Genomic DNA, 10,691 nt, shown 5'->3' with positions numbered 1-10,691 from the left:
AAACATGGTATTGAAAAATTAGAAAAGCGTTGGAACCATTGTATCACCCTAAAAGGTGATTATGTTGATGAATAAAAAAAAATTTTGCAAAAAAAATGTTGTTTTCATTGTTAGTCTCGGGACTTATTGATCCATGTGTTATATATTACAAGTGTTATGACACGAGGTATATATTTCATACAATGCATTTATTGCATTTAGTGCACTGAATTTAATCTGCGCACTTTATATGCTGTAGGTATAAATCCCGCTCGCTAAAAATGCCGTATATTCCAACCAGATGGGATATACAAGACAACAAATTAAACAAAGAATACGAAAGCAAAGCACTTGTATTTTATTACACAACATGCTATTCCACTACACGTATATATCATACGAAATAATCACTAAGCCTTTTGCACACCTTATAGTAATTATGTAGATTATAATTTATGATGGCGTTACTTATTACAATGACAAATCAATTTAACTTACAATAATTTCATTAATATTAACAGTAAGAAGCTGAAATCGCAATGCTAATATAACATAAAGGCTAATGTAACAGAATATTTGCGGGAAAATTACCCCCACTCTTTCTACTTTTTTTTTACTTCTGCGGCGTAAATCCTAGCGCATCGTATTTGTCGGAGTTACCCTATTGATAACAAAATTTAACAGAAGTGGACAAATGTTAACAAGTTTTTATCATTAAATAGTAAATCTATTTCAATATACTGATTGTACTGTCCAATTACAATTCAAAACAACGGAACAAGAAGATTAACGGAGATGAACACAAGATTCGAACTTGAAATCCTTCGTTTATTTTCCCAACACTCAAAAAGCTTTCTCACGACCAGTGGCGGATTTACATTTTTGTGTCCTAAGTTCTGTATTTCTTGGCGTCCCTTTCAAAATGAACAACCAAAAAAAGAGTTGGCTGCCATCGAAGGTACTACTTTTCTCCCAAGCGTAAGCGTTTGGCTATATTGGCGGAAATGCGACACCTGGCAACCCTGCACAAATATAAGATTAACTTTAATCTCGGTTACTAAAAAGATGACGCCCCTAGATGTCGGGACTCTATCTAAATCTGCTACTGCTCACAACTGCTCCTCACAATTATTCATAATTCTCATACGTATCTCACACAATAAACAGTTATCCATTAGTTAGCGCTCAGTTTTTTGTCAATTTTTATATTATATTACATTATATTTTTCATAAAAAATGTGTTTTAATATATTATAAATATTAAATTTATATTAAAATGTATTAATATATACTGCTCAACAAAAAAAATAGAAAACATTTTCAAAACATCCAAAATTGCATAATTTCAGGTCACCGAAAGTCAATAAACATCATTGCAGGTAAAAAGTAAAAGATCATATCAAATCTTAAACTTGTACTTTAACGGCTTTTAACCGTTTTTTTTTTTAAATTTTTATTTTTACAATTCTGTATCTTAACAATTAAAGATTACCTTATTATATTCTATAAAACTACATTCAAAAGTTTACAGCTTAATAAAAAAAATTTTTTTCATAAAAAATTTAATACTTTTACAAAAAATATAGTTTTACAAAATGCTTTTTTAAAAACTTTCTTGAATGATTTTTCTTAACCAAATTACGCGACTTTGAAGTTGAACCTACATTTCTTACAACTAATACATAAAAGGATGAATTATCGAAAAAGTAACTTGCACATACATATAGAAAGTACATAATGTCTTTCTACACATCTAAAGTCAAAAAATTCTTAAATTTCAAGGCATTATGTAGACAAACATGAAAGTAGTGCGTAAATGAAGCTCATAATAATTGTAAAAATTTGAGTAAGTTTTGTATAAAATTTCATCTCTATATATAATCTTACAATTTGTAACTTCTTTTGAATGTAATTAACATATACCAATATGGATCAATTGTATCAAAGAATACAATACTCTGGTGGAAAAATTTCGCTGAAATTATTCTACGTTTTCGAACACTTTTTAGAAAAATTTCAGCAAAAAATTTCAGAGAAATTTCAATAAAATTTCAAAGAAATTTCAGAGAAATGTCAATTCAATTTCAACGATTCTTCGATATTAGCTAAAAAATTCACTTTCATTGAAATTTTAACAAATTTTTCATCAATTTCGCTGAAATGTTCTAAAACGTGGAGTAATTTATTAATTTTAGTGAAATTTTATCACTAAGGTAAGCAATTATTATGATTAGCATACTGAGAGTAATTACTTTATGGTTTTATACCATATTTTCGTTATATAGTGCAATCTTACAAAAGTTTGATCTTTTTGAATTTTCGCATGAGAATAGTATCATTTGATTATATGAGATGTATATTTAACTTTGTATATGTCACATTCACAAAAATTCATTCATATTTATAAATTTTAATTTCGAAATTAAAAGATTATGAAATTTATATGTCGCGGTGGGATATATTGCCGAAAAAGTGGCTAAAAGTAAAAAATGTATACACAACAAGTAAGCGTTTAATGCCTATTAAGGTCGAAGGTGATTTTTAAATAATTTCTATGTAAAATTATATTCTTTATATACTAAGTATATAGTCATTTGACTGTGCACCGAAATGATTTTTCGGACTTATAAACGCAAACTGCTATAGTAATATCACAAATTAAATTGATAAGCAATTTAATAATTTGATGCTGCAATCTGGCATCCTATCAGAAAGATGTTAATGTACTGAAAAACTATAATAAAATTTGGCCTTGATCTTGATAAATATGTTATCCAGGACATGATCCTAAACATTCAAGAGGTTTTAGCCAGTTGAATATCTTATGTAATGCTAATGCTGGCGGTACTGTAACTTTCTAGCTTTATAAGTACTCGAAAAGTACTTAACGAAAATAAATTTATTACAGTGTTTTGAAAAGTTGTTGATAGCTATTAAATTCTGGCATAAAAATAGAGCAAAACACGGATTTTACACTTTAGTTACACTTTACTTCAGTTTAAAAACATGTTTAATAAAAAAAGACAGACTAAGAACATACTAAGAATTATAGCATGTTTGTCGAATAAATAGTTATTCAATAAATAAATGTTTTTAGTGCAATTACTATAAACGTGCTAATCGCTTTGTTAAATTATTTTCTAAATTTGATCAAAATTATCGAATAAATCAATCCTCAAATATTTTTTGAGTATCTATCATGGAACATTTCGATCAAAATTTATTCCGACTTGTTTCATGATAGGTGCTTAGGTACCCTATTTTGTAACTCGTTAAGACAGTAACGACATTCGTTGCACAGATATTTTATAATACAAAAGTTGCGCAACGATGTCGTTACTTTAAATTACAGGGTACCTGTAAGCCTATTCTGTAACTTTTAACGACATTTCGGTATCGTTATACGAGGTGTGTACAAAAAGTGCACTCGGTTCACCAAAAATCCAAATTAAATTATTCTGTAATAGGGATGTGGTCACCCTCGAAGTACTCTCCCCTTGACAGAATACACTTGGTCCAACGCTTCTCCCATTCCTGAAAGCAATGCTGCATGTCTCCCTTTGTCAGTTCCTTTAAGAGCTTCGTCATTTCTCATTTTATGATATCAGCCACAAAATGTTCACCCCGCATGATATTCTTTACTTTAGAGAACAAGTAAAAATCATAAGGTGCTAGATCAGGTGAATAGGGAGGTCTACGGTAGTGATATTGTTTTTAACCAAAAACTCGCGCGTAACGAACGCGGTATGCGAAAGTGCATTGTCCTGATGCAGAATCCATGCAAAGTCTTCTTTTAAAATTATCTGAACACTACCGTTACTTATTTCAAGTTTTTCTGCAATAATTCTAGTGGTAATTCGACAGTCTGTCTTCACCAAATCGTAAATACGTTGAATGTTCTCATAGTGATGTTGAAGGGAGCCCCGCTCGTACATCGTCATCGATGCTCTCCCTTCCCTCCTTGAATCGGTCCACCCATTTATACACAATTCTACGCTTCATAGCAGACTCACCATACACGATTTCTAACATTTGAAGAATTTCCTGGCCGTTTTTGCCAAGTTTTATGAGAAATTTGGTTGGTTCTTTGCTCGGTTAAAACGTTTCGCTCCATTCCGCCAACACGACCAAAAGTACGTTAATAAAAACAGACATGAAAAGCAGAAATCTCACTCAATCTAACTTTTACTAAGGACACGTGACGCTTCCCCCGAGACGTTGCACTACTGTAGAAACTTACAGCGTCACCACGTCGGCAGAATAAAATTCAATACACGAATTTTTTATACACACCTCGTACTGTCGTTGTACAGCTTTTTTATCATGTAAAGTACCTGCGCAACAATTCGACATCCCTAGCTAGTAAAATTACCGTTAAGAAGTTACAGAGGCATGTTCTGATTCCCACCAACAGCAGTATTCTGTAACTATCTTTACACGCCTACCGACAGTTGTCGATGTCGTTGCGCAGGTATTTTATACAGTGAAAAAGCTGCGCAACGACAATATCGATACATAACAATATCGACATTGTCGTTAAAAGTTACAAAATAGAGCTTCTGGATGCTCCTCGGATGTTATGTCATTCTTATTTAACAGTTCAGTAAACAAGGATGACATGACATCCGGGAGACACTCAGATCGGAATCCGAACATGCCCCTGAATAGGCTTACTGGTCTCTCGATCGCGATGATTATTGATTGTAATCTGTTATCTGTCTTACCGTGACTCGTGATAAAATTGGCGAGATAGAGATCTAGTTCCCGGACAGAAACGTTAATATGATAAGGATTGACGCAAAGTCCCGGCTGCGCGCATTCCGCAGTTTTTTCAAGCCGTTCCCCGTCCGTCGATTCCAATGGAATTGCCTTGAAAAGAATCACCATAACTAGGTCCAACCTCCATACCTATCACAGAGATGCGAGCATTTATAATAAGAGTTTGCATTGTAAAACTCTTACTGTTAAATATTAATGACTCTCTTTAATAAAAATTCATTTAATGAAATATAGATAAGGATGCGTAAAAGCGTACGTGGGTCATCAGACTTACCTTGTCCGCTTGACGAAGACAATCGATTCGACGCATTTTACCCTTTTGATCAGGATTGCTTAGAACGCACATCGCTGGCCTCTTTCCCGTAATACTCAATACAAAGTCCTCTCGATATTCTTGCGTGATATCCTTTCGTAATTTTCCTAGAAGCCGCGAGGCCCATTTCTGTTTTACTTCCAGCTTCTCGTTCTAAAAAAAAAGAAAAGACATCATAAATTACAAACCAAAATGACAATCATCCGAGTTGCATTATTGATTCATCGATTTCGTCTAACAAGTAATTATCACTCTTTCCTGAAAAAAAGAATACTTGCACGTATTCAATGTAGCTAGAGAACAATTTTATTAGTAGATAACACTACTTTACAAAAAAACATTTTTTTTAAATTACTCTACATCAGATAAGATGTTTCTTATAAACTTTCAGATGCTGAAAATGATACCACAAGCCAAATTTCACCAGCATGTGAGGTTTCCAAAATAATTGAAATTCAATGTGTCAATAATGGCTTTTTTGCGATACTTGATATTTTTTGTAAACATAAAAGATAAACGTTATCTCAAATTTTTTATCAGAAGTAATAATATATTCTTTATTCCCTATAAAATATATTTCCTTCAATTTTAATTTTTTATTTTTAGTCATATTATGAAAAATTAAAGTTTTTTTAAGATAGCAAATTTTTCGTATATGACAATAAAGTCAAATATATTTATAATTTTTAGTCTGTGGCTATTGATATACATATATATATATACACGGACCAAAATTTTTATTTAAAAACATTTTTGAAAGTACGTTTTTTTAAGACATTTAAGACGGACAATTAAAATGAATCATTCTGTGTGCGTGTATGTATACAAGGTGTTTCCTGTAACTTAATCATTTAAAATATCTCCGTTGAATTTGGTGATACAAAAAAATATCACAAGAGATCTTATTCGATTTGAAGAGGCACATATTATGATGAGCAAAAAATTGTTCTCAAGATCATTTTTCTGGGACTTTAAGGTCACTTCTACTTTTTTAAATAAAAATCACTTGGTTCACTACATCATATGTATATAAAAAACAAATAAATTTAAAGGAATTATCAATAACTTATGTACAAAAATGTCGTTTTTCAGTCTTAATAAGTTAAATAAATTCATTAGAACACATAAGGACAGACTTCCGGATTCATCTAAGAAAAACGAGATTTACCGCATGAATTTTAATGATTGTGAAGCGTCATATGTGGGCGCGTCAAACGGGTAAGAAACTACAAATCAGAATATCAGAATATCATAATCATATAAAAAGAAACATCATCACAGTCGGTTATATCAGAACATAGGATGCGTTACAATCGTGAATTTCAATGGAATAAGGTGGAACTATTGGACAAAATTTTTAATAACCGATTAATATCAGAAATGTTGCTCATCAAACAACAGCATAATAGTCTAAATTTACAGACAGACACGGAAAAGTTAGATTCTACATATTTTACGTTTTTCAATAACGATTAAATATTATGATTTTAACTTTATACCTTGACTTTAATGCGTGACATTTGTTCAAATTATAAACAAGTATTCATAGTCTTCACTTAAAAACCGTTGTGTCAAGACGTATACTTTACGTATATTCTCTAAATTTATCTTTATTTTATCAGTATAACTGTCTGCTACGAAAAAATTTTTATTATCTATGTAATTTTAATTACGTAATGGATTATGGAGCTTATGGTGAGTGTAGGAAAAATATCTTTTAAAAATAATTGTAATTGCCAATGTATTGTGTGTGTTTTCCAATTCGTATTTGGTTTCAGTTGTGATTCCAATAGTCTGTCATCTGTTGAGAAACTCCCACATTACATGATAAATTTGATTGCAAAATAAAAATTTATGATCTTACACTGGATAATTCATTCTGAAGAGTCAAAGAGAAGTCGAAACGTTAAAATTCTATTATATTATGGTTGCGCTCATCAAAATCACATCAAAGTTTATGGAATGAACTAAATAAAGATAAGATAATCATACTATTAACTGCTTTGACAGCCTTCATTACTTTTTATTATTTTAAATGGAATTATATAATTTTTGCATAATATGATATTTCTCTAATTATTCTGCATATAAAAGTATTAAGGTAGTGATATCAAAAAACCAATAGTTATAGTTCATGAGATATTTTATGCTTCATTCTATACGAGGGGGGACCCATAAGTTCCGGGAATTACGCTGTGGTGGGGAGGGAAAGTGGGGGAACCTATTGTTTGACCACATGTCCGTTAGTGTCACGCCACCTGCGTCAGTGTGCGAAGTTGTGTCGCTGTGAGTGCATCGGTTCGCCTGTGAGATTTTTTTTAGTAAAACAACTTTTTACATTTCGGCGAAAACTGGTTCTTCCATCATGACAACGCGCCGGCCCACACCGCCCTTTCCGTGAAGCAATTTTTGACCAAAAACGCCATGACACCAATTGTCCACCCCCCATACTCACCGGATCTAGCCCCCTGTGACTTCTTTTTGTTCCCCAAATTCAAAAGGAATATGAAAGGAAAGCGTTTTGCCACTGTGGAGGAGGTGAAACAAAAATCACTGGAAGGCTTAAAGGACATCCCGATGAGTGAATTTAAAAACTGTTTTGAACAATGGAAGAATCGTTTGGAGAAGTGCGTTGTGGTCAATAGCGAATACTTTGAAGGTGATTAAAATTTGGTGTTAAAATATTGAGAAATAAAGAAGTTATGACGAAATTCCCGTTTTTTTGGGTCCCCCCTCGTATATTATATATTAACATAAAATGTTAAATAACTCGTAAACTATTAATTTTTTAAATCTTACTTTAATACTTTTATGAACAGAATAATGAGATAAATCAAGTGATGAAAAAAAACACATAGTTGCTTATTTTTAAAAATTATCCATTATGTACATATTTTTTATATGTAAATTTTTTATGAACTCGTTCTGAAAAATTAAAAGATTTTTTATTTCTTATTAATAGAAAAAATATTAGAAATATAAGAAAGATATTAAAAAATCTAAAAAATTTGTTATAGTTTCTCATAGAATCCTCCTGAGAAATTATAAGATTTTTTGTTGTTGGAAAAAAAATATGAGAAAATATTAGAAAATCTGAAAAATTTCTCATAATTTAAAAAAATTACTTACAAATTGTTGTATAAAAAATTATGTAAAATTTTATGAGACATTATAAAAAAAATTTTGATCAGTATATAAACAAAAAGGGAAAGAAGTACATCAATACTTCTAAATGACGTAACAGATAATGTACAGTACATAATTCTGAAGTCCCAGGATCAAAATCCGATAATTAAAAAAAAATTAAAATGTGAGTTGCAATTAGTTGATAAAAATAATTTCAGGTTTAAGTAATCTTGATAATAAATTTTGAAAAATTTATATTTTTTTTAATTTTGTTTTAAATAAATTTTTAGGAATAATTACGAAAAAAATTATCAAGTGTGTGGGAAAATATGGAAAATAAAATATGAGAAATAATGAGAAAGCGATCATTCTAGGAGTAAATATAACATATCTGAAAAATTATGAAAATTTATAAAAAATTATGAGAAAAATTGTTATCGGGTATGTGGAAAAATATGAGAAATAAAATATTTTGTACGAAAAAATATGAATATGGTAAAACTGCATAACATCCTCACCGATTGCAATGATCTATGTTGTCAAGGTCATGACTTTGAATGACCTTCAACAAATCTTGACCGTCGCTCGTTACTCGTCAAAATTTATTAATAAAAAAAGTTTAAGATATACAAGTAATATCTCGTTTTTGCTATATACAATATTAAACACTACCCTAACTGATCTCTATACTAACTGGACATACCATAAGAAGAAAAAACTGTGACCAATGAAGATTATAGCCTTTGTCTACAATATGGCGTTCAAGTGTTTTTAAATGCATTTTGTTGCATTTTGTAACTTTAGTACATTCTGCAATTAAAAGGTTGCAACACTTTTTTTTTAATGAGTTTGGAATGCAGCTATAAATTCACTGAGCGATTGATTTTTATGGATCCATAAGTAACAACTTTTTAATTGCTGACTGTACGTTTTGCAAAAATAAAGTGTTATTAAATATTTTTATTAAGAAGAAGAGACGTTAAAATAATGCAAAAGTGCACATATTAAAAAAAAATATGAAAAGAAAGATGTCATAGTAAAAAAATTAACATTTCACAAGTAAGTAAAATAGTATGTTGCATTTGAGATTAACTTTTCAGTATGTTGTTTTAATGATGCTGATATTTTCGAACAAAGCAGGTTTAATCTAAGAACAATTAGTGACATGACATGCTTCATTTTAGCTTCTAATTGGACAGATAAAAGATGTGACGTCATTAATCGTTCTTGATTGCTGCTTAGTCTCAAAACATTATTGTTGTGAAGATCGTATAATATTGATAATTAAATTATTTTAATAAAAATAAAATTATACCAAGAGCACACTCATGTATAATCTGAGGAATCATAGTTAAAAATTTAAAAAAAGACAAGTAGCGAAAGTTAATGGATTAGTCGCAAAATTCGCCTAAGAGAGCCAAGACCGAACTGAAGTTTCAAAACTTGAATGTAAACTCCGAATGTCATTTATCTATGAACTCCGGGTCATATCATTTATCCTCATTCAACATTGAATAAGAATAAAATGATATTGGATTTGACAGTACCGAGTTTTGGAATGCAATCCTGCTTAGCAAAGGTCGTTTGAGCTTCCAAAAACGCACGAGTGAATATATTACAGGATGAGCTGTTCTGCGCTATTGACCATATCACCGAAGAAGCTGTGCCAGAAGCACCCTGCCTCCAGAGAAATGATTTAGCGATATCGATGACGTTGGAGTAGTGGATGGACTTGTTACGTTCAGCGGACTCTCACAACTTTTTTTTTCTCTTTTTTACAGAGTCCTGGAGTTGCCAACACATAAGACAATTAAAAAGTAATAAAAATCTTTCTCACAAAAAATTAAAAATCAAAGACTCCAGTATCTCTCCGTTAGCTAAGATAAAATAAGAATCAGTGGACGCGAGAAACTAATGCAGCGTCGATGACACTCTCCTTGGACACCGATATTAAGAAGACGATTAATATCAGTGAAAACGTGAGGCTGAAGCCTAAACATTTTCCTAACAGTGAAATCGCGGACGATTCTCACGATGTCCGCGACCATAAAATACAGAAGGCAGGTGTTTGACAGTCCTGTGCCGACAATGCACGTGCGCTCGTTTTATCCGCTGCATGTACATTTCCCCATAATTTAAAAAGAAAGCATCGTAAAAATAAAACTGACACTTGTTGTTGTAAGACAGACTTCTATTCTTTCACACAATGTACCCCAAATTTTGACCAACCCAGAAACCAGAAAAGTGTTTCATCACTTAACTAGATTCCTACCAATCAAGGGAAAATCGATATATGTATAAACCACGATTCCGCGGCCCTCGAAGTAGAACTCTTTGATTTTCCTCAGTAGTCACTAAAGATTCTCTCAGAGACAAGTCGCAAGTTACAAGATTTTGATTATTCTCAACCTTTTTATTTTTGGTCTTTAGTTCCCTTCAATTGTTTTATTTCGCTCTATAATCATTCAGGTCGCAGCAAAAACATATAATATAT

General features: G+C 31.3%; 1 protein-coding gene across 7 annotated transcripts in view; it reads right to left on the bottom strand.

Moving 5' to 3' along the window:
• Positions 1-10,691, bottom strand: part of LOC108755186 (nuclear factor 1 X-type) — a 316,149-nt gene that overhangs the window by 255,011 nt on the left and 50,447 nt on the right. For all 7 annotated transcript variants that reach the window (XM_018498052.1, XM_018498050.1, XM_018498056.1 and 4 more), the window contains 2 exons: positions 5,033-5,224; positions 4,704-4,887 (listed from right to left, as the gene is read on the bottom strand). In XM_018498052.1, coding sequence (XP_018353554.1) covers positions 4,704-4,887; positions 5,033-5,224 — 376 coding nt within the window. The remainder of the gene's footprint in view (positions 1-4,703; positions 4,888-5,032; positions 5,225-10,691) is intronic.

The sequence above is a fragment of the Trachymyrmex septentrionalis genome, unplaced genomic scaffold, assembly GCF_001594115.1.
Source record: "Trachymyrmex septentrionalis isolate Tsep2-gDNA-1 unplaced genomic scaffold, Tsep1.0 scaffold86, whole genome shotgun sequence".
NCBI classification, from domain to species: Eukaryota; Metazoa; Arthropoda; class Insecta; order Hymenoptera; family Formicidae; genus Trachymyrmex; species Trachymyrmex septentrionalis.
The sequence above is the reverse complement of the archived record's forward strand: the minus strand, read 5'-3'. Positions and strand labels throughout refer to the sequence as shown.